Below are 25844 nucleotides of genomic sequence, written 5' to 3'. Positions count from 1 at the left end.
TCGCCATAAATCGGAAAATAAATTTCACCATCTGAAATTTTGGTGTCGTGTCTTTTAAAGTTCTCTATCGATTCCTCTTTATTCAGTTCAAAAATTTTTGTGTCAATAGAGATACTTCCCTTGTTAGGTAGGTAGGTAGTTTTTATTTCCGAAAAATTCAGTTTTCTCAGCTGATGAAAAATTTGAATTTTTTTCAAATTTTGAATAAAAATAAGGATCTTACTAGAAAATGAAGAGAAATAAAATTACGTGGAGCGAGTCTACAATTCCTACTAACAGTGTAACTATATTAAAAATGAGTGATTTTTCAACCTATCAGGCCCAAAAACCAATTTTTCAATAAAATTCTGTGACATTAAAGACGCACTTACTTTTAAAAATTTCAAATTTTTGTATCGATGTTTTACCATCCAGAACGAGAGCTTAAACATTGAACAATTTAAACATTTTTCAACTATCGTATTCGATTTTTTTGGTTCAAATGGTCTCTGGATGTCTCAATTAATTCCATATCAATGCCTTTAAGCCGTTATAAAAGCTCAAAGTATATTATTGTCAAGTTCAGTAGTTTTCAAAACGAGGATTCTCAAAACTCCCTAAAAAAGATAAATTGCTAAAATGTACCTTTCTCAGATTTTCTGACTATTTAGGTATACCTATTTATTGGTATTCGTACCTATATTTAATTCCGATTAGCCACCCCCTTCCTCGCCGAATACTCAGTCATCATTATTGAAAACTTTTTGACCTCTACGTCGCGTCGCCGACTTCTATTCAGTCCGGCCGTATGTCTTTAAAATCCATACGAGAATCAAAGCTGTTCCAAATTGTAATATTTTCTCAGTTACAATTGAAATGCTTTTACGCGGCATTATAAACGAAAATACATATTGAATTCTGTCTATTTATTCAACAAACGTCGAAAATTTCATTTTATAACCACATCTAGCGTAAAATTTATCGACGAAATTTTCAAAGCGATATTAAAAATTGCAGAAATAAAGTTGCTTTCATATACACACAACGATGGTTAGTATAACGAATAGAAAAAATGGTACCGAAAGACGTACCGATCTCTGCAGACCTAAACGTCAAAGAAAATAACTTTTTAAACGTTACACAGAAAATCTTTTGTATTAGAATGGAGAAAAATCTTTTTTCAAAGATTCTATTAACATAAAATTTTTTTGAATATTGAAGTGAAGTAAATATTTACGAAGGAAACTTTTACCGCCGAGTAAAACTTTTTTTTAGATAAATTGTTCGACTCGTCGAACTTTTAAAAACGTACAATTCACGGAATATCTGCATAATTTTATCCTTAAAGTTCCTTCTTCAAAGCTTATCCTAGAACATAAACATAAAAATAATTCAAGTTTCTTTAATTTTACAAACTTTCACCATACACCATAACAAAACTTTTTTTGCTTTTTGTACGTTACACTTACGAAACGAAATTTTATACCAAATGCACATCTTGGCCGCATTTGTGGAATACGAATGAATACAGTTCGTTGAAATATCGCTGTTGTTTGAAAATTAGAAATTTTTTGACGGTTATTTCAATTCTTAATTTTGACAGTTTGTGCTTCTTCAAGTACGAGTATAAGCGGATTATATTGTAGGTACCTACACATACTCGAGGATGTGTTTTTGTGTGTGGAGGAAGAACTCGAGTGATTGAAAATTCGAATAATTTGTTTTACTCTGAAATGTTTATATTTATAAACTTGAATAATCTGAATAAATCGATGCATTTCTTACCTGAAGGGAACAACAGAAGTGTGACCCAGTGTTTTATTTCCTTCATAACTCATCCATTCTGCAACAAATCATTTACATACATTCATTAGAACGAACTTAACACTTATACATTGAAAAAAAAATAGTAATTAACGAACCCTTCGAATCTTTTTTTTTTTTTCATTCGTATCTAATTAATTAAATGGAATCGCGTGTAGGTATCATACTTAACCAATAATAATAATGAATGCATAATACACAAAATGAATTTACTGAAGAAAATATAAAAAATGTTTTATAATATTTATTCAAAAATACAGAAACCAACGAAATAATAAGACTCTAAGGATTCTTTCATTTAGCTATACCCATTATTAACGCGTGGTGGTTTGGTACAAAAGGGTAGGTAGATCTAGATATCCATAAAAGGTGCTCTAAATGTGTAGAATATATATTTTTTTCTCTTTGTTTTGTAGCAAAAAACAAAAAAAGGGGGACAAAAATAATGAAAAAAACACCCCTAGCTTTCTAACAACGAAACAGTAAATTGAAGAGTCGCGGGTGAACCATGAGCAGTTCATTTTAATCTTTAATGGGTGAAAAATCTAACATTCGCATCGATGCTGATTAGGAATCGCATAAGTGCGCCTTTAAAAATTGATTTACCGAACTTCGACGATCTGCCAATACTCGATAAATGTCAATACGATGCAAAATAAGGGTACATACAGTACGTATATCCGTTCATTGGTAAACTCCTCTATTTCTGTACATACACCATACTCGTAGTAACCCTCTACAGTACGTATAAGTAGGTATAGTCATGTAACAGCATATTACGAGTTTACTCCTAACGATAGTGCGGCCTTTTAGTCACGTAGGTAGGTATATGGCAAACTATGCATTTATAATGAAAGATTTCCACGAAATGGAATGTTCGAGAGCTACAATCGCACCCTAACAGCCCACCTGAAACTTGACCGTTAAGTATGAGGTAGTCATCTGAGAACCTGCTGAAAATATTTTCAGGTAGCCTTTGAAATGAAAATAAAAAATTAGAGACGTTTTTGTCAACAGATCCGGTTAGTAGGTATTGGAAGGTTCAGTTGCATAAACGAAACGTTCACTTCACATCTTTTCTTTACGAAAGGTAATTTTTGCTTTTGCAAACGCATCAAATTACTCAGTCCCCTATTTCAGCCTAATAATTTATTATCACTTCCAGACGAAAAGAGCAAACCCAAGTCGAAGTATTTACAACCTCATTACAGGGTCGAGATGCAAATGCTCTATTATTACGATTAGCTAGGTTTAGAAAACTTGGCTATATATTTCAAAGGTACCTACTCCGTGTAGGTAATATGCGTTTTTACGTTTTCGCAGCATAAAAGTGGAGAAAATAGCTCTATTCTGGATTATATGTGTAGGTAAATAGGCATCTACGTATTTGTTTCGAGGATTTTTTCGACCAGATAAGATCTGAATAAATTTATTTCAGGAGCCCGAAAGCGACGATTTGCCTAAATTACCTTCTAAAAATTCGTTTCGGGCTTAAAAAATAAATATTGCGTTGGTAGACACCTATTTAATAGGATGGTACCTACGTATTCATGCTCGGTGGAATTGGTTTTTGATCTTTTTTTGCTTCCATTTTTTTAAAAGAAATGTTTGTTTTTAAGAAAAAATAAATCTCAGACAGTTTTAGCTATCCAAGGGATGAATAAATAAATTAGTTACCTACTCCAACTCGAGTGGTCTACTCACCAAAAACAAATTAGGTATGCAAAATTCAAAATTTTTATTATTCCAACCTTCGGATAATTTTTTATTCGAAATAAATATTAAAAATCAATTCGAGCATAATCAATTCGTAGGTATAAATTTTTATTTAAAAAATATTATTTCAAGTATTCTCGAGGTATTTTTCAAACACGATTACTCCACCTAGAAATATTCGATAGATATTTTCTACGCTTCCTACAGCATCAGTTACTGCCTATTCACAACTACCTACATATAGAAAATGGTGTACCAAGCTACCTATACGTAATTTGATGGCCGATAAACTTTCGATACAGATATAAAAAAAAAATCGCATATGGCCTGAAAATACATTTAACTTTTTCGACAGGGTTACAATGTTTGAAAAATATTGGTAAAACGAATTTTCAAAATGATGCATGCAAATGTTACCATCCATCGTCAATAAACCTTGATTCGAATCATATAAACGTCAAAAGCAAACTTTTTCTGCTTAAAAAATTAATAGATGAAATATTTCATTCAAAGCTCAAAAAATACAACATCGCATAGTGTATCAAGGCTATCAACGAATCGATTCCAGTTGCCGGTTTTTTAAAAAGTACAGCGAGCGAAACATTCGCCTAATTCTTTAAATTTTTAAAAAGAAACCAGATGAATTTACACCGAAGAAAACTTCAAGTAGGTAGCAAAAACGTACTGCCTATTCAATCAAAAACTCTTATTAAAAACACCGTCAACATTTAAAAAATTATTTAAAGGTAGAGGTAGTAGGCACCTAAAGTTTAAATAAAGAATTGTATTGTATCAAACTTACGACCGAATGAAAAAAATAACGAGAAAGAGAAAGAAATAGAGAGAAAAGTTAATAAAACAGCAAACAGTTTCGCTATAAGACTTTTTTATTCGGAAATTTAAAATTCTTTATAAAACGTATTATGAAAATGGTAAAAAGCCAGCAGTAATCAAGGGGAAAAGTGTGAGAGTCGACTTTCGCAATCAATGTGCAAAATGAAAGCAAAGCTTTCTACATTAGGCATTCGCAAACAAATCCATAAAAACAGAATCAAGATTGTATCCCGCAAAGAATATTTTCCTTCTATTTGAGAAAAAGAAATAAAACGATATTATAAAATTCCGCTGCATAAATCCTTTTTTTTTTTTTTTTTTTTTTTGGACTCGAGTGTCATTTAAAAAAGAATAAAAAATGCCAACGAATACGTACCTATCTGGAACGATTCAAAACCGAAATTTTGCTGAAATATATCTACTAGATGTGAGTAAGTATGTAGCGAAGTGAAATTCAGTAATGTATTTTCATTAAGTTAATTTATTCAACGAAGATTTAAGCATTTACTCAACGTAAAAAAATAAGAAAAAAAGGCAGTCTTTGTTGGGTATAGCTATAGCAGCTACATATAATAATTTAAGCGAAGTTTTATGTACTTTGAATTCAGATAGGTAGATGTAGTTAGCAAATTTATCATTGAATGTTTTCCTTGTTACATAAATATCTATACCAGTTCCACTTTACAAAGTTCTACACAAAAAGTTTCCCCTTTCAAAGTACTTGAGGTGTAGGTACAGCTATGCCATACGCAGAAACAAGGCAGTAAAACGAGTACCTACCTACCTACATTTTAATTCACTAAAATGAAAAGAAGTTTAAACGTTATGTCGTGTAGTTACTTAATACATTGCTGTAGCTACTTGCATAAAAAATTTTCAAGTATGTTTCCGTAAAAATATAATTTATTTTGTAAGCTTATGATCTGTAGACAATCCAACCAGCCTCTGAAAGCAAGCGTATAAGTAGGTAGGTACATATTTCTTATCAAAATGGAGAGATGGGAAAACTATTTGTTTTCTTGGTAAATATTTATTTTCTTATTCTATCTCGATCTCCAGCGCTGATCAATGTATGAAAAAATTGGGATGATTTTTTCTGTATTCTCGGTTTTAAGAATTCCAAAGTTTATCCAAAAATATTTTTTTTTTCTCGTGAACGGTCAAATTTACATAAATTGATTTACATTTTCATTAATTTTACACCATTTGTAGGAAAAGTCTGCAAAAGGAACTCACAGGGAGGTATCCCATTCCCAACTGACAAAATTTTTGAGCCGGACAGAGCTAGATCAAGAGAGCTAAAGTGTATTTTTCGATTTTTGATGAATTTTAGAAAATAAAATCTGCACCAAAATGCAAAAATACTAAAATTTTACTCAAGTGACTTAGAAATCTGAAATTTAGTAAATAATGTATTCCATTTTCGACCCGTGAAATCGATTGGAAACGATCTCGAACCGTTTTTTTGAAAGTTTGAATTTCCACAAATTTTCACCAAAGAAGTTGAAACGCTAAAATGGACTCTGTTCTAATTTCTAAAGCCTCGAGCCACATTTTGAAAATTTCGGTTTTCCAAAAAATGACATAAAATACGATGTCCATTGTCCAAATTAACTTTAACAGGTACTAGGGTGTCCGCCCCCTGGGCTGCTCCGCAGCCCCAACCCCGGCTCGCGACCCTCCCCCTCAAAAAAGTTGAAAATATTTCCCCTGAAAGTTCAAAATTGTTGATGAACTGGCAATGGTTTTCTCCAATGTAAAAAATCCTTCATCTCAAGGTTTCCATTTTTAGTTTCAGTTTTCGATTCAATTTCAGTTTTTCTTTATTTAGATGTCGTTCAATTTTCTTTGTTTAAATTCACATTTATTAATATAATTTTTTATTTTTTTAAATGTTTTACTTTCAATTTTTTGTCTTCAGTTTTATTTTTGCACTTTTTCTTGATGTCAGTTTTTCATTCAATTTTAGTTTTTTTTTGTTTTGATATCTTTCAATTTTTTTTCTCCAATTGTTTTTACATTCATCATCATCATCATTTTTTTCTTGTTTTTATTCATCAATTTTTAATATTTATTCTTCTTCATTCCTTTTTCATACATCTCATTTTTTATTGGATTTATAAAATTCCCATAACTTTTCTGTTATCATATTTTTTTATTGTTTTATTTTTTGTTCATTTTTTCGTTTATTCATTATGAATTCATTTTTATTCCTTTTCAACCATATTTGTTTTATCTCACTTCAATACATTTTTTTGAAAGGGGGGGCATTTTTTCTCAGCTTTCATTTTAATTTTCAAATATTTCAATTTCCTTCATTTCTTTTTTTGTTTTTTAACGATTGAGTTTGTTTATAAAAAGTTAACTACGTTTTTGTTTTTACATTTTCTTTTCTTACAATTGTTTCCTGGTTTTGATTTTAATTTGATCTGATTTCTTTCCGTTTCCATTCAGTTTTTTCAAGATTGATGAGGTTTCAATTTAGATTTTGTTTAATTCATTAATTTGTTTCTTTTCTTTTATTCCTTATGCATTTGTTTTCCATTACTTTTCGTTCTATGTTTCATGACTTTTACCTAACTTTTTATTTTTGTTTTCAAAATTGAACAATTTTCAAACCAAATGAGTAGTTAGAAGGAGAAATAGTCGGCTGCAAAGTATAAGTTGGATGTTTTGTTGTAAATGCCTAGCAAATGAAAAATATTCGGCCGCGAAATGAAAGCTTAAAGTTACAATTGTCCAAAATTGTGCATTTTTAATTTTTTGGGCTAAAACTGAAAAGTTTTGAATTCTAAATGTTTGATGACATATCTACGCGTCATGAGGGACATTTTAAAAAAAAAATTAGCGAAATCGGTCCAGTGGGAGAGGCTCGGCGACTGGAACAACATTTTTCAAGATTCTTTTAATATACGAGTATATAGAAGATAGAAGATAGATTCTCGCAATTGGCGTTTCATTTTTCTAAAATCAGTTCGTACCAGTTCGAAACCATATTTTTGTCCAGCGATTTCATAATTTTTGTTTCCTAAATATGGTGTGAAATACGTAGATGACAGTGAGTCAACTCACCCAATTTTGACCATTCACGAAAAAAAAAGGATTTTCTTGCAAACTTTGGAATTTTTCAAATCAAGAACATGAAAAAGAAATCCATTCCTGTTTTTTCATTCGCTACTATATACCTATAATCATCATAAAAAATTGTCCTTGTGATACTTTTTTCGGAATTTTTGAAAAATATATCACTTTGCGACGTTTCTAACACGTTTTTTGTACTCGAAAATGTGGAAGCACTGATTTTTTCTACATCACATGATTTTTGTCTTTCCTTTCAAAGCATTGACTCAGATGGAGCGAGCACAGTAGATAATGTGATTTAGGTAAGATTTTGAAAATTAAGTCACATGTATTCGTGTTTAGCATCGTTGAAAACGTAGGATTCGTTGCATCGAATGATTTCAACATTTTTGTCTGCATTGTCTTAAAATTGGGGAGAGGGGCACTTTTCTGTTGACAGTGCTCATTTTAAATGAATCGGTCAGTGCAGAAAGGGCATAAGTCCATTTTTGCGTTTTTCAGGAATAACAAAAAACTGATTCATTCAAAAATCAAAAAATTTCAGTAAACATGCTTAAGGTCATTGAAAGAGGACCCCAAGACACAACTTTTAGCGCAGTTTCCAAAAAAAAATATTCACGTGCGCCAGTGCTGTTGCTGCCTAAACAAATGGGACTTAGACCCTTTCTGCACTGAATTGACAAAATTTCTTTCGAAATTTCTCGGGCACGAATGGGGCTTGATTCTACATCTAAGTACATCATTTAGACTGCTATCCCGTTTAAATTGACCAAAAACCCCTTGAGTTCTAAGACTTTTTGTCGAAGTTGTTAATTTTTTCATCCTTTTTCAGTTCAGAGATTAACTTAAATTTCAAAAAATGGTCTTCTCAAAAATGTTAGTTATTTTTCAAGGAATTTAAAAAATTTTACAAAAAAGTCATAAATGCGGATCCGCCCTTTTTCTGCGCCCAAATACCACTTTCCCGGCAGTTTTGCGGAAATCTGACATCACCAGTCGATCCGCCATACTTTGAAACCCCCATTTCCGCAAAAAATTTTTTTTTCAAAAATGTGACTTGTTACCTTTCTGCACTGACCGATTCAAATGTACCCTACTTACGATTTTTCACATCATCACAAAAAGCGGTACCTAATTTATTATCAAAATCGTACTCAGCCAACATCATTATTGCGGTGTTTTTTGGCCTTAAAATTTTATTACCCGCAAACCCACAAGTATGGATGTTAATAAAATTGCATAACTAGTTTGCCGTAAATACGCGTGTTCATTTTCCCATAGATGTGGATTTAAACTGGATCGGACACTTACATTTTAAAATATACAGGAAAAAGTGAAGCCAAAAAATCAACCAATCACAAATCGTGTAGACCACGTGTTTTTCGGGAGGTGAAGGCTGTGATTGGTTGGTTTTCGGGAAGTGAAGACTCTGACTCTGATTGGTTGAATTTTTGGGAAGTGAAGAAATGTAGCTTAACGAGTTTCCGATCCAGTTTAAATCCATATCTATGCATTTTCCATGACTTAGGTAGGTACCTATTCATTTCAAGTTTGAATCAGAAATGATTTAATTCGACTTTTTTTTTTGGATTTCTCAATAATGATCCAATGAAATAGCCACCCTCATTCCCACCTTAATTTTCCAAATGATGAGAAGGAGTCATGAGTATTCATTCATTGGTCAAATTCAAAGCTGCCGAGTTTTTGAGGCTCATATCGCGAAACTGATTGAACTTGGAGTGAATCTATTTGTGGGAATTCAAGGAGAATAAACAGTTCCTGGATTCAAAATCAGTGATTGAAATTTGAAAAGTTCAAAACTGAACTTATAATGAAAGTTCAACTTACAATTCAATCTTTTAAAGCTATTAATTAAAAAATCGAAAAATCACAACGAAGAACTTTGTCCCTCTATTCTCATCAAAGTTATTTTCAAAACGCACCTCGACATTCTCGATGGGCATCATGCCCCTTGATTTTGATTAAATTTCAAATTTTCAATCAAAAGTTACTGATTTGCCCTTTCAATAATCCTTTTATGCTACTCCAATTTTGAAAAAATTTCAAAAAATTACTAAAATGTACGAGATACGTCGAATCTTACCAAATTAAGAAACACTTGAGTGTATCTCTCTTATCTTGTTTTCATTTTTTTCTCTCAAGAATAAGGTTAGGGGGCTGGAGAAGGGAAAGGATTCAAAATATAACGAAATGAGACAATAAGTGCATAATATGGTAGATACGTGAACACCAAAATGTTGCCTATGTCGCTGTTGGGAGAAGGTTATCTATTTTGAGATGGGACGCCAAGTATATTTTTTTATAATACGAAAGCAACTGAATTTTTTATAAGCAAATATCCCCTTCAGCTATCCAACCCAGATTTGCAATTTTTTACATAGGTACCTAAATTCAATCAAACAATGTCTCCTTTCTGTAAACTGTCGCGCTTGTCATGCATATTATTTCAAAATGATTCTATGTAGCTTTCCTAGAAACGTTTAATAGGTTGACTCGTTGTCAAGTTTTTGTAAAAATCACAGGAAATGATGTTTTGAAAAAAATAAACGAATATAAATATTATATATCTCCAACTTTTTCTCTGTCAAAAAAGAAAGTTTTCTATGTTTTTCGTTGAAACTTTTCCATCAAAGTACATTATTATGTTACGACAAATAAATAAAATTTATTCTCCATGCATAAATGCGAACCACGAATAATTATATAAGTTCAAAAACTGCTGGCGTATAAAGCATCTACTATACGAGTAGATACATGCAGTATGTGGTACATCTGAATAAAATTCGAGGAAATGATATGTAATAACCGATGATAGTAATAATAGAAAGCATTGGAATGCATGTATATGGAAATGTGAGTTACAGTTTTTGAAAAAAATTGGCAGCAGAGAATTTTTCAAATTATTTATGAACTTCGAGTTAGATTCCTACCCTATGTGAGCTACATTCACTAATGTATACTGATGTGAACTATAAATTTTCAGCCCATGTAGCAATAATATGACCATTCACGAGCGAGTTGAAAGTTTCACAAAGTTTCAAAATTCATACCATACGCGCGTATTTTTATTAGCACTTCATTTTAGCTAATTTATCGTATAATTGAGGTCACCTTGTCCATAAACAAAATCAATAGGTGTCTAACTCATCCATCGTTTAATTTGCGATGACTGATATGGTCATTTTAAAATATGTGGTCGGTTCCATTTCGTAAAATAACAAAATATGTATTTGATGATAAAATCGTTGAATAAGCATCGCATTAAGCTATGTGATTCTTTTTTGAGTCGAATTTTCCTTGAAAGCATGTATTGTGAATGAGGTTTAAAATATTTTTCCGTAGTGGAGATGGAGAAGTGCTGGATGACCGAAAGTCAATAGCCGGAATTTTTCAATTTTAAAAATGAATTTTCAGGTTGGCTGGAAATATCTTATTTTTACATTTCAAGACAATTTTAAAGGACGTCGTCAATTTTGAATGGATTCCCCTGCAGTTACTGCAGAAGGTTTTTTTCAGAAAAAATTTTTGAAGATTTTCTGGATTAGGTATTTTTAGATCATGAAGAGGTGTTTTTTGTTCGAATTCGATTTCCAAATTTTTGAAATCACTTGTTATGATTTTTGTCTATTTTATAACTCGTCTTGCGATTCTAACATTCTTTCGACTTTTTACTAATCATGCTCATTAAAATTTGGTATCTACTAGGTATAAGACTGAAATAAAAAATGAAATGAAAAATATCTACCTATAAACCTATAACTTATCAAGTGTTAAAAAACGGTAAACAATAAAGTTTGCTTCATCTTGCGGCGTGCGATGCGCATTTTAGTTGTCATTAGTGCTGTAAAAGTTCATCGTATCGTTTCGAACGATAAAATATGTAGGAGGGACGGAGGGTCTAATAAAAGCTTATCTATAATATGAATGAACTTCAGACGAACCCGACGTTACCACCTTTTAAATGTATAATAATTACCGCAAAGCACGACTCGTACTTTATTGCTTTCTCGTTACCGCGTCAGGCAATTAATACAATTTTTTCATCATCAAGGAATGAAAATGAAAGCAAGAAACAATTTTTCGATAATAAGATACGCGCGTTGGAAATTTCCTACTCAGTGAAAGTAAAATATTCGAATCGATAGATCGCATTAAATTTAAAAATCAAACTTTAATGTACCTAGGAGAAACAGTATACTCACTTATAAAATTTGCAAAAAGAATATTAAATGTGAAATATATATTGTCTCGGATTGTTGTAGCGAAAATAATGACGACGTTTCTACGCTTATTTTACCTAAATCAAAGAGAAGATCTATGAATGATAAAAATGATTGGAAACATCGAAAACGCGATCACATACACACCGCGATGAATACATTATTGTATTCGCTGTATATTTCTGCCATTTGTATTTTCTCGAAAACGAATACAAAATTACGATTTCCTATTTTTTTTTTTTTTTTTTGTTCATACCGCGGAATAAAAATAAGACTTAATGGAATAAAACGACAGACGGGTGCAAATTTATAATAAATGAACAAAAAAGCTCGACTTTCTTGTATATCCCAAGTTTGAATTCTATTACCAGTTGAGAGAAGAACGAAATGAATGAAATTCAATGCGAGAATTGTATATAATACAAGTTACTAGCTAGCAGCGAACAGATAAATACATAGAGCTAGGTAGAAACTGACAGAAATTGAACTGCCGCTGTAGGTTTTGAATAATTACAAACTTTATTAATAAATTAAATTTACCTACGTAAACGTGACATTTTGCCACGTAGCGCTTATAGTTCTCGTCTAATATGCATCTTTTACGTCGCAAGGTCGTTGAACGAGTAAATAAAATTTGAATTTCTGCTTTTTATAAAGCAGCTAGTCTACACTTGTAACATTTTTATGGGCAATTTCATTAAATGCAATAGAGAAACGTACAAGTTTTTTATTTCAAATTTGCAGCTGGGGCGATAGTTATTTTCAAATGTTGAGAACCTTCCACCGCAACACGAACCCTGTCCTACTTCTTGTCTCTAAAGTTATCCATTGAAAAAATTGTAATAAGGCCACTTTCGTATTTTCATGTATTCGGCCAAAGTAATGATCAAGTGATGCCAAGAGACTGCATGTTACACACAAATTTGACAGGTAATTGACTAAATGGAAAAATTTGTGAAATACAAATACCTACCTATACTAAGTAATTTCTTGTCCTAAACTTCAAAGTAAGTAGATCTCAATTACTCGACTAGAAACGGTGTTGCAAATATTTCGCCTCCTCAAATAAGTCACTAAAATTTCCAATCAATTGAAAATGGTGGAAGTTTTTCTTGAGATGAAACTAAAAATTTTCAGTGGTTATTTCTTAAAACGAAGAAAAAACCTTATTTAAAATTCTCTAATTTAGAAATTAGTTAGGTAATAGGTATATATTTTTCAAGATTTTGATCTTAATTTTTTTTTTGGTTTAATTTGTAAGGGCTTCAATCAGACGAATTTTCGCTGTGTTCAAAAAATTTAATTTTCAGAATTGTTCGCTGGTTCTTTCATCTGCCAGGGAGAGATCAAGGAGCCGGGGGTTTAAAAAAACTCTTAAGAAAATGGTTACAAAATTCTCATATTTTAAAGAAAAAAAAACAATATTTTGAGAACTCCAGCATTTCGAAAAAATGATTTTTGAACTTTAAAAGCGATCGTATACAAGCACTAGAGGTGTCAAAAGACCACCTAGACTGAAAAAAAAATCCAAAAAAATTGAAATAATAATTGAAAATTTTTCAAATTTTTAAATTATTGAGCTCGAGCCGGTGAGTTTAAACTTTGACTAAAAAATCTTAAATTTTTCCTACATCTTATTACATATTAAGATCATTTGGCCATGACTTTTTGCTAAGGTCGATCAAAATTCGAAAAAAGTTTAAAAACGTCCCACTCTTAGGTTTACTTTATCGAATAAAAGTCAAAATTATCAGGATTTTTGCCTTAAACGATTTTCTTTTCTTTTTTCCATTTTGACCTCAATTTTGGGGGCCTTGATCTCAGCATCCCCTAACAATAACTTTGGAAATGATAAAATTCATCTTAATGGAGTAAGTAAGTACATATATGCTTTTAGATGAGTTACGAAAAAAATCGGAGAATTCCATCCAAACTCAGTGGAAACTGTCATTATGACTTGAAAATCACTCAGAGATTTTTTTAGCTCAGGAGGAGTCCCTGGAGGGGAAATATGGGTCCGTGAAGAGCGGAAATTTTCGAAAAAAATTGTATTTTTTTCGCTTCGACCTTTACCCAACCTGTTTGGGAGGAATGGCACAACTTCAAAAAATAGTAAGTAGAGGTAGGTACTCATTTCAGATTCTGCGTCAACCCAGATCGTTGCCATCAAAATCTAAGACCACTTTTGGGTAAAAATTGGCAAATCACTTATTTTGGGTAAATTCACGTTTTAAAAATATTTTATTCTCAAAGATTTTTCAACGATTATGCCAAGTCATTGAAAGATTTTATTTATAAAGCTGAGACAATATTTTAGAATACGGTGGTGCCAATTTTTTGTCATCAAGTATTGCCAATTTCAAAAACTCGAAAAAATTTGATAGCCATCAGGCCCATCTACGTTTGGTTATTGTTCGAAATTTTTTTCAAATTGATAATAGGTAGCTAAAAATTGACATCACAGTATTCTAAAATATTTGCGCAGTTCCAGAAAATGACTTGACAGAGTCAATGCAAAATATTTGAGAAGAAAATTTTCAGAATCACATTTCATTTGACCAAAATGACGCGAATTAGCTTATTGAGTGAGATAAAATTCATTTGAAAATTTTCCACAAAGTATAAAGTAAAGGCCATTCTAACTCCCTCCTTTTTTTCCTCAAGACCCCATTCACGTTAAAAATTGATGAATTTTTCATTTGCGGAACATTTCAATACAAAGCACATTTTTTTCATTTTTTTGTCAACCTTTCAACCTGTAGGTACATATATTCGCATTCAAATTAAATTAAAAAGTTGGGAAATAATTAAAGACGAATATTGTTACGTAGGTTACACCACGTACCATAAATTCCAGTTTATTTTTCCGGCAGTATAAAATGCTTACGGAATGATCAGAATTTTAAAATTCAACGTTATATTGATCGAATATCTGCGAGAAAAAAGACATAATGAAAGGGCTTCTCAAACATATTGTTCGTACGCATAAAATGGTAAAAACCTTTTAGAAATGTTTGTTTGTGAAATATTAGCTTACGGAAATGAGGCAAAATGCGGCTTACAAAATGTTTCAACAAACGGGTTCTCATTGTGCTATGGTACGGTACGTACGAAATTTTCCGTTGACTTTTTTTTCAGCTTTTGTGTATGTTGGCCTATCAAGTAGGTATAAAGTCTAGCCATATAGGTACTGAAAGCAATGAAAGCTATAACATTCCTTGCCTATTTTAAATAAAAAATTACGTAAAGGTAAATGCACCTATAATAATAATAGAAATGGCTTAGAAATGAAATGCCTGGTAGGTCTAGCCACACATTGAAAAGTAGGTATTATTTATAGTTTCGTTTGATTGGACAAGTTGTCTACACTTATGTTAGGTAAGTATACCTACCAATGATTTAAGAAGTAGGTACTTGGGCATAGTTGTAGTGTAAAAAACACGACGTGTAATTGAATTTAGAGAAATTATACCCTACATATTACATGGTATGACTGAGTAATAAAAGCATATTTCCAAGTTGTACGTACACGCCGTGAACAGCTTGCCACTTCTTTCGAACAAGAACAAAGACATTCGGTAATGGAGTGGTGTAAAATAAAATGTAACGTTTGAATGACTCAATGTTCTATTTATTCGAATCGTTTGAACGAGTAAATTCAAAACGGCATTATACGAGTATTATGTTTAGTGAATACCTTTGCAAGTGCTTATCACAATAGAGACCGGGTACTTAGGCTTTTAGTTGTACGAATCCCTCATGAAATTCAAACAGAACAGATTTTTGTATACAATGTACGTCTTCGTCGTATCGCGTCGTTAGAATTAAACCGGCTGCGTTGTGGAAATATTCAAAACACTGCGATGCGAATGCGAAAGACGAAAATTGTTTCTCGAATCGACGTACTCGTGTAGAGTAAGATACCGTCGTCGACAACACAGCGCACAACGGTAATAAAACTTGCAAAATTTCTTATGGACTCGCAAAATTGTTTTCAGTTTCAATTTTAGTTCTCTGATTCTCCAATTTTCGATCAGATAAAGTGATGACGTACATTTTTCCATCGGGGAGTTTTCTTTTAAACTAAATTTATTTGATTAACTTTTGGCAAGAATTTTATTAGGCACTGAAATACCCATACGTTTTACAATGAAATTATTTAAATTTGGGTGATGTGGGTGTCAGATTAGTGAATTTCCAGCGGTATTAGATATAAATCCGGGCACAATGATAAAAAACTTCGCATGCACGTCGAGGATGATGCTGGTATTCTTTAAAAGTGCAAAAGACGAATGACCTATCAGAAAATTTTTTTAAACAAGTATTAGATGACAAAAATTAACGGTACCTATTTTGAAACCTTACAATAAAAATAGAGTGACCGACGAAGTAATTTTGGGTTGGAAATGAAAATCTTCTCAGTTTCCACCTACATATTCCTTGTTTAAAAGCACACATCTTTCATACTGAAAAAAGAAGGGGTAAAAAAAATGCATTCAAAGTTACATTTTTCTCTTGTGCACTTTTAGCAAGAGGAATGACATGACGAGATTTTAGGGTTAAGTTAGATAAAAGATTTCCTCTTCGTAACTTGTGCAACTATTCACTTTCACTCGCATTTAACCCTCTTTTTCCAGAAAAAAAGTGAGTAAGTCTAAGTATCCCCAGTTTTTATTATTATTTGAACATGACCTGATATCACAGAAGACAACTTTAAACTATGTCAACATACCAACATTGTACATACTTCTTTGTACACTTGCATATTTTCTATGAGTGCAGAATGCAGAAAAATGAAGATGAATAAAAACTGGGGATCTTTGCTGCATTTGAGATAGTATGTTTGGGTAGGTGCAATCTCATTTCATACAACTGTCGTAAATTTGATTTCAAACAAATGTAGCTAAGTACCTACCTACAAAAAAAAGCTCGAATAAATAGGCATACTTGAGTTGCGGAATAAGTAGGTAAGTATAAATTAATTTCAAACCTACTCCTTAAATATATTATGCATCATGAATAAAAATCATCATGCCAAAATAACACGATGTAGATTATTACCGCGAAAATAGATTAGTTTTCTTTCGTCAAATGAAACAAACATATAATACCTTTCAATCAGCCAGGGAAAGGATTGAAAAACTTTGAGACTTCAATTTACATCATCTTTTATTTCAAACCGCAAACAACCGCTTCGTCTTCGTTATCTGACAGAATATAAAGCTTGTTTTCATTTTCTGCTTATTAAATTACTGTCGTTTTTGTTACCGCCATCGATTGTTATTTCCTGCCAGCGTTTATTTCTGAAATTTAACAAACTGTATCAGAATTTTATATCAACTTCGAATATCTTATTTGAAGATAGAAAGTACATTGTAAATAATTAATCACACCTTTATAACATTTCTTGAAAAGGAAACTCGAAAGATGTGCCTTTATTTTTTTTCGATATCTATTGAGCCCTACCTACTTTCCACTTGGTAAAAAATTGTTGAAAATTTATCTGAAAAATACGTTGCAACAATTTTAGTTTTTCCAATAATGACCCCTCTTCCTCTTATAGAAAAAACTCAAAGTTTTTAAATTTACGAATTTGCTTTTTTTTGACCATTTCAGAAAGTACATAGGTATTTGTACATGATGGTGGATCACGAAAAAAAATGTCACAGGATTTTGATCAAATTCAGTGGAGGCCTTCATTTTGACTTAAAATTACCCAGAAAAAAATTTAGCTTCAGAGAAGACCCTTGAAATGTACATTATGGGTCCTCAAAGAGAAGGCATTTTCGATAATATTATAGATTTTTTTGTTCAAATTCCTTCCCGACTGAAAAACTTCAATTCAATTATTCAATTATTTTATTTTTTTGGTTTTTTGAAATTGGCAATAATGACCAAAAAATTGGCACCGCTGTATATAAAAATATCTCCAAATTTCAGAAATGATTCATTTCGATATTTTTGGCTAAATTATAATGCGAAATATTTGAAAAGAAGGAATTTTCAGAACAAGAATTCACCCAAAAATAAGCAATTTGCAAAGTTTCAACTGTTCAGTATAGAACTCTACAAGTGGTCTTGAATTTTCATGTTAATGGCACAGATTGACGCAAAATTTTAAATACCTACTATTTTTTGGAACTGGGTCATTTTTTACAAAACAAATTGAGTAGTGGTCAGAGCTTTAGGGAAAAGAACACGTTTTTTTGAAAATACCCTTTGTTTGAAGACTCACATCACCTTACCAGGAGCGCCTTCGGAGATGATATTTTTTCTGAGAGACTTTCATAGTGAAAGTAAAGGTTTCTACTGAATTTGGTCAAGATTTCCCTACATTTTTTTTTCGTTATCCAGCCTAATGTAGGTAAGTAAGCACATGAAAAGTGGGGATAGAAAAACTAATGGTGTTTTCCCGAATCATCAAAATATATAGGTACAGGTGTAGAAGAGAAAAATTCGCCAAAAATAGTTTGAATGGGTAACAATACTTAGTAAGTACCTATATTTACATATTTCAATAATTTTTCAAAATATTTTTTCTTTCAAAAATGACAATGAGTCTCCATAATCAAAAATTTGAATATGTGTATAACCGAGTAGGTACATTATTACCTTTTAGAAAAAATTCAGATGAACATACTTTTTTTTTTTTTGGTGTTTATAATTGCAGGATTATTACAACCCGTGGATAGAAGGGTTTAGATTTGGTTTATTAGGTTGGTGTTTTTTAGTAGGGTTATAAATTTTTGGATTTCTGAAGGGTTATCTGGGATGGTCATTGAGTTTGGGTCTATTTGGAGAGATAGTCTTGTTTGCTGTAATTTAGGACAGGTGAACAGTAAATGTTGGATGGATGTAGGTTCATTTTCACAGAATTGACAGGGTGGTTTTGGAATTTTTTGATAGAGATGGTTGTGTGAAAATTGAAGGAAAATATTTCACATGAAGGAAAAAATTGATTGGGATGAATTTTTTAAGATGAAGCATCATGACGGGTAGAATGTAAAATGAATAGAATAAGATTATCTTGATTGAATGAGTTTTTGCCTCGATTGTAAATTGAAAGTACTAAGTAGGTACATAAAGATTTTCCAACAACAAAATTTTAATTTTGAAAAATGTTCAAGAGGATGGATAATAACGTTGAAAAAAAGATAAATTTTATTATAACTTTTTGTCCGCGACTTAAATTTAAAAAGTCATTAATGCCCAATGTTGACCTATAAAAAATTGGAAACAATTTGGTGAATCTGCCAAGGGTTAAATTAAAATTTGTTTTTCAACTAAATAACATTTTTTGTATAATCCACGGGTAACCTCTTCAATTTTTCAAGTTGGACATAAACTTATTTATACCTAATCAAATGATTTTTTTGCATTGTACAATGTACCTATTAGACTAGGAACTCACCCCATGGTCAAAGTTAATTCCACTTTATTTCTTTCTTCAATTGACGTTTGTTCGTTCAATTTTCAGAACAGACAACTTGTTCATCTGGAGTTTTTTGAAATGATACGAATTTACATCCAAATTTATAGTTTGGTTGCTCACTTCACAGACAAAATTGGCTTATTCAGTAATTGGTAATGTTGTAGATTCACGCACCAAACTTAAATTTGAGCTCAACAATGAAGCAACTGAATAGTATACCCATATTATATTTTTGGATTTTATACATTTTTCATCAGATTAAATGTTTTTCAACTCATTTTAAAATCAATCAATCACCTACTACGGTCGAAAAGAAACCCACATTTTCAACTTTCTAAACGAATATTAATTCGAAATCCAGCAGCAAATCTGCCATTCAAGACCAGTTCTTAAACACCTTAATCCTATTTGCGAAGCAAGTTGATAACGAACCACATTTCCGAAAAGTAATCTGAAAAATAAAAAATGAATAGGAAATAGCGTCGAGCGAACCGAAAGAAAAAAGTAGAAAAAAGAAGACTTGGTAAAACGAAATAAAGTACTTCAAACGGTTGCCATTGTGCAGATACAATGTTAGAAAGGGTTATGAGGGTTGAGGATAAGAAAAAATAAAAGGGTAAACTCTTCGAGGGGATACCACCCCGTAATCTGAAAACCATCACCTGAATGTCAAGGAACTGGCGCTATTTTTTCTTGTTCTCGTCACGTTCATCTGTCTTTCAGTGGACCGTGAAAAGTAAAAAGCCAAACTAAATGATTTGTTTCAACGGGTCTTTTGTTGTTTAACCTCGCCGTACCATTCTTATCCCACTCTAATCGTACAGTGCAATTTTTTATTTTATATTACTCTTCATTATATACAAAAAAGTGGAAAAAATTCCGCCTCCGCGATGGTGCAGTTAGCAAATACATAACCTAACTATTTTACATGACAAGTTCTTTCATGCATAAATTTACAAATTCCACGTGTAATTACAAAATACCGCTTGTTTGCGAAAGGGAAATTAATTTCTTTTGCTAGTTTTCTTTTCTATTAACAGTTGGCAAGTTTTTTTTCCTAATTGTATTTTTTTCTGCGACGCTAAATTCAATTTTCACGCGTTCTTAAATTCAATGTGGAAAAAAAAGTTCAAAATAAACTTATCGAGTAAATAGACGTACCTAATTTTGCAAAAAGCCCACAAACTGTTTGTTTCGTTGGGCGAAAATTGTGCGATTAAATTTTCTGCGGTATGCTGATGAAGGTATTCTTTGCATTTTTTATGTATTCCGTTCCATTCCGTCGTCGTCGCAACAATACTTGGTAGGCAGGTATTATCGGTAATGTGCTGGGTGTTTTGGTCGCAGTTCGTGACCTTCTATTTGGCGATGCAGTAAGCAAAACTACACAGATGTAAATAGGTCTGCCGACTGGAATGTTTGAAAGGGTGAAGTTTTCAATATAAAGTATTTTGTTCGCATATGTTATGTTACTCGTGCAACGTTGCAGATGGTAGATAATACGTTCATGTGTGATGTATTTTACCCCAGGTCAAAATTATACGTGCTACACATCATAGAAAGTTTGAAAGCAAAGTCGCACAGTTTCTTCTATTTTTCTGCCAGGCAAACAATTCACATGACTTGGCTTTTTTTGAGTTCTATGAGATGAGGCTGAGGCATGATAAAAGTAGGTAAATGTTGCCTATAGACTGAACATTGAATGAGCTGTATAACAGCAAAATGAAGTCAAAAGGATTAATAATACGAAGTCAAAGAATTTGGTGAAGATAAAAGGTTCAAATTTCCGACTTGGCTCATTTTTACCTTTCATGGTTCAATGGATACCAAAATTTCAAAATTTGTAGAGAAAAAATAATAAGTATCGATCAACTTAATTAAAAGTAAAAGTAGCTGTGATTAAAATGGATGTACGAGTACCAATATATCCAAAAGTTAAATGCTAAAACTCACATTTCTGAAACAAACGAGAGAATCTTTTAGAACGTACCTAGTGATGTAATAGTATACTATTTTAATTTCATATGAGAGGAAAATAAATGCTGAAATTTTTAAAAATGGTTAATTTTGAATTTGTAAACATGTGCGGAAAACAGTTGGAGAAAAGTAACTGTTTTCCGCACATGTTTAGATAGATGCGTTAAAGACGTATTTTTCAACCACAAAACTGTCTAAGAAACTACTCATTTTCCGATCATATGAAATTAAAATTACTATCGGTCATTGTTGCAAATTTTAAAAAATCTTAAAAATATCCAAAACTCAGACCCATTATTTTTTTTTTTAATTTTGAAATTGGAAAATTGACTAAAAAATTAATCACTCCATTCTAATACTTACTTTTTTTCATTTTTCGATTTTTATTTGACACATTTTGAAAATTCACCAAAGATCAATTTTTCATGAAAAAGTCAAAATTTGATAACGTCAAATTGAAACGCTGAAAATTGGGTTATACTGCAATTTTAGCCTCCAAAATTGATTGGTGATGGTTTCAAAGTGTTCTGGAGCCTCCAGTAGATTTTTAGATTTTGCAGATTTGGAATAATTCCCATAAGAATGGTCAAAATGGAATTCGGCCCAACAGAGTCAGATTTATCATATTTGTGAACATTTCGATCGATTTAGAAATTAATTTTCAAAAACCATTTCAACTTGTTCAAATCCATATTTAACCAGACCGTTTTTTTCTAAAAGAGGAAGTTCAAAAAATTGCTATTAGAGACTGTAGAATGACTCGATACTTACCACGATCAATCAATTTTTGAAGCTTCTAGCGAAGCAAAATGTGACTCTTTACACATATTTCCATTTACTCAAACCAAAAATAAAATCTTGACTTCAAATTTTGATCAATTTTTTTCCGAGATCTATTAAAATATTCACCATGATTTCCGCACTGATCTTCTTAGGGGTTGAGGGCGTCAAACTGTATCATTTTCAAGGAATTTTTTAAAATTTGAAAAAAAAATACTTTGAAGACCGTCCTCTCTTTTTTTAAAGAAATCGATTTTCAAAAGTGGATTTTATCTCCGTTGGCAGGCATAAGACCTATCGAGTTCGATAAAAGTTCTAAAACATATGTGTGTACTAAAATGAAGTACCTACCTAAGTAGCTCATTTGATTACCTATTACAAGTTCGAAGGCATCTGGCATTGAATTTGAATAGATATTGATTTATTTTTTTTATCCAACTCTTCCTGAATCTCCATTCTTTCCTCCTCTGCGAGGGCCAATACACATCACTCAAATGCCAAACAATTAAAAATGAATCGTGATGCATCAATTATCAGATTTTGGAAGGTGCTGAGTTCATAGACTATATATTTTTTGGAAACGGTAGATACCTTTAGTTCACCTGTAGCCCTTCGATTAGGAAAAAAAGTTTTAAAAATTACATAATAATTATAAAAATTTCGTGTTACAAGTCAACTTCTACTAATTCGAGAGAACATGGGTTCAAATTCCATTTACCTATAGCCTATGTATTCTTCCTTTTTTTCAGATTCGAGTCCTCATTATTTACCTCCCAGTCCCACACAATTCCCTAATAAAAAACTTTTCAGTCTTCTTTTCAATAGATGAATAAATGTGAATCAGTATCAAATTTTCTTCATAATAGGTATATGTTTAAAAAAATTGATAGCGAAAATTTCCAGTTTAAGAATGTTGAAGAAATGAGGAATTGCAAATTCAAGAGCTTCAGAATCACTTCATAGTTAAACTTAGGTAATTTCATTTTATTTTTTTCGATCATCTTTGGATGTTATTCAATTCCTCACAAAACTCAAAAGGCAATAAGTTTTACTTTCTTTAGAGTACCTAGTTTTAATTGTTATACTTACACAATAAAGAAAAGCAAGGGATTACTACTAAAACCACCGGAAGGGATCAATAATGTACGTATAGCACAAACTCAACAGTAAATTGAATAAAACTTAGCAATAAGTTACCAGCTATTTTTTCTTTCTTTTTTTTATATATATAAGAAAGGGGATTTTTGATCGAGACTTTATGACTTTGCAGCTGCGGCAATGAATGAAATAGTGAAAAAATTTTACTACAGCATTCTGAAATTCTTCATGCGTATACAGAAAATAATAAATTGCTCTCGGCTAAGGATGAATAGGATAAGCCATTTGCACTATAAGAGCTAAGATTAATTTAATGGTAAGATTAATTTAATGGTCTCTCGTAAACAAACTCTTCGATTTTGCATAACGGTCGGTAATAAAGCTAACTTCAGCGCTATTCTAACTGCATCATCAAGTGCTTTGGGAGTATTTTATCGTACGCGGGGCCGAAAAATTGTTTTATCAGAGAGTATCGCACACGACGATACAGATACCTATACACAGTATACACCTTTTGATATACCTACAAGATGCAAATTTTCCTGCGAGATTTTAACATGCGAATCTTATTAGCAGGCAGACACAAAAGTTTTCATTTGCATAGTGTTGGGATCATGGGAGGGGGGGGACTAAAACTGGAATGCAATTTTATAAAATGTTGTGTTTTTTTTTTAGTTATAGTAGCAATTAAATCTTCGCAGATGATTCGCGTTTCTTTTTTTCTTTTTTAAATCTCGCTTATTTTTTTGCAAATCCCTTCAATCATTTCGTAATCCGTAACATTACGTACGCCTTTTTCTGATACGTATAAAAGAATGTCTGTATGAAAAAAAAGAGGAGAAAACCCCAAAAACACTTCACACAACTTTTTATTACAAGATACATTTTATTACTTTTCGTTTATCTTCATCCGTTCTCCGGCTCGATGCACAAATAACAAAACTAAAGCTCTGCTTTTTTGAGTACCTAATAAAAATCGTGAGAAAAAAATGTGCATTTTGGTTCGAAGATATTTTTTTTTCGCGAAGAGAAAAAAATACAAATAAAAATAGGCTTTTAACTACCTCCACAACATGGAAATGACATTTAAACAAGTTTCCACTTTGTTCCCAAATTTCTAACAAATCATTCGACAAGTTTTCGGTGAAAAAGTTAATAAGAAAATTTTTCGCACATTTATGTATAAATTATATTTTTCCAGCTTAACGAAACGTTTGCACTACATAAAAATATAAAAAGAAACTTTTGCAAAACATAATAACACGGTGAAAACGACGGCGACTTCGGTATACGAAAGAAAATTCTATTTTCGTGCAAAAAGTCGAGGAAAAACTTACAGCAATACATTACCAAAGTTTAAGTGTAAAGTTAAATATTTTAACACAAATTGTACGACAAAAAACAACCATGTTTTTATCGATATAACTCGTGTTACTACATTTTAAATTTTTCTCACCCAGCTGAAACTTACAGCAGGTGAAGTGATGTGTATTTAAGTATAGGTAGGTAGGTACGTACCTAAGGCAGTACTTTACCTACTTAAGGTATTACTCGACTGAACAAATCGTTTTTGAAAAATAATTTCTAATAATAATAAAGTTACGACGGGTATCACGAAGGGGGAGATTTTCAAAAAGAACTATGCTGAGTAAAATATTGATTTCGACATTATGCGTACCTACTTATCACATTACCTAGGTACTCATAGACGGCAACTTTAAACTTTTTTTATGAAGATGAACACTAAAGAAAAGGTACACCTGTGAGCTACGATATTAGCTTTTTTTTCGACATGTCGAGTAGACTGAAGATGGTTTTAAACAATTTTGGAGCTTCCATTAACTTTTTAGAAATTCCAGTAGGAAACCAATACTAGAAAATTGATGTGTAAACGTCAAATTAGGTCACTTACAAGCACTAATCGTGTTTCTAAGCAGATTTAAGGACATTTCTGGAGAAACTGAAATGTCCAAAAAGTCACTGGAGACTCCAAAACAATTTTAAACTATACCTCCAATCAACTCAGCATATTGAAATTTGGGTATAAAGTAAGTTTCAGCCTACCAACATCCTTGAAGTAAAATTTTGTGAAAATCTTATTTTTTTAAAATCTGCTGGAGGCTCCAGAACTCTTTAAAACAAATTCGAACCCGTTTCTAAATAGATTTACCGTAAACTGGGGTAACATTGAAGGATTTTTCAGAATTTTTCATGTTTAGAGGTATGGGTGGCGGAGGTAGGGGAAATGTGTGTGGTGCTTTTGATAAAGCTATGTCAGCACTACGTTTTGGCGGTTACAGAAGTTGCCTACCTTTTTCCTGTCAAGCGCAAGAGCCAAAAGAAGTGCCCTTCAAAGTTACCCAGCGTTTGGGGTAACTTTGAAGGCCCCTTGAAATGTGCTTCGCTCAAGGTCAAAAATTATCAAAAACATGAATATTCACTTCTTGGTCACTTTATACGCGTCAAGCACTTACAAAATGATCCATATTCACAATTGAACTTATGAAAGAGTGCTCCAAAATGATAATTTGAAATTTTTCTAGTTTTCAGGCGTTTTTCGTGCATTTTGGCCAATTTGACCAAATTTTATGATTTTTCAATGATTTTAGAGCTGTTTTTCAAGTTTTCACATCGTTTTTAACAAGTTTTCAAGCATTTTCATGCATTTTTGGCCAATTTTACTGAAATTTCATGATTTTTTTATAGCCTTCAAAGTTACCCCAGTTGGAATATTATTTTTTTACTCCTCAGGGAAGAACTTTGGCACATGAACAAATGCGCTAATTTATAGTCGGGAGGTGTACCAACACATCTATAATGTCACCTGACTCATTATTTGAAAATTCAAAATTCCAGACACCAAGCTTTTCATGTTAATTAAA

The 25844-nt window shown here is 31.9% G+C and overlaps 1 protein-coding gene across 5 annotated transcripts in view; it reads right to left on the bottom strand.

Moving 5' to 3' along the window:
• Positions 1–25844, bottom strand: part of Dscam4 (Down syndrome cell adhesion molecule 4) — a 101862-nt gene that overhangs the window by 62203 nt on the left and 13815 nt on the right. For 4 of the 5 annotated variants that reach the window (XM_065358643.1, XM_065358647.1, XM_065358645.1 and 1 more), the window contains exons 2-3: positions 16787–16978; positions 1765–1822 (exon numbers count right to left, since the gene is read on the bottom strand). In XM_065358643.1, coding sequence (XP_065214715.1) covers positions 1765–1810 — 46 coding nt within the window. In that variant the 5' untranslated portion in view covers positions 1811–1822; positions 16787–16978. The remainder of the gene's footprint in view (positions 1–1764; positions 1823–16786; positions 16979–25844) is intronic. The other variant, XM_065358644.1, reaches the window with a different exon arrangement.

The sequence above is a fragment of the Planococcus citri genome, chromosome 3 (genome assembly GCF_950023065.1).
Source record: "Planococcus citri chromosome 3, ihPlaCitr1.1, whole genome shotgun sequence".
Classification (NCBI taxonomy): domain Eukaryota; kingdom Metazoa; phylum Arthropoda; class Insecta; order Hemiptera; family Pseudococcidae; genus Planococcus; species Planococcus citri.
The sequence above is the reverse complement of the archived record's forward strand: the minus strand, read 5'-3'. Positions and strand labels throughout refer to the sequence as shown.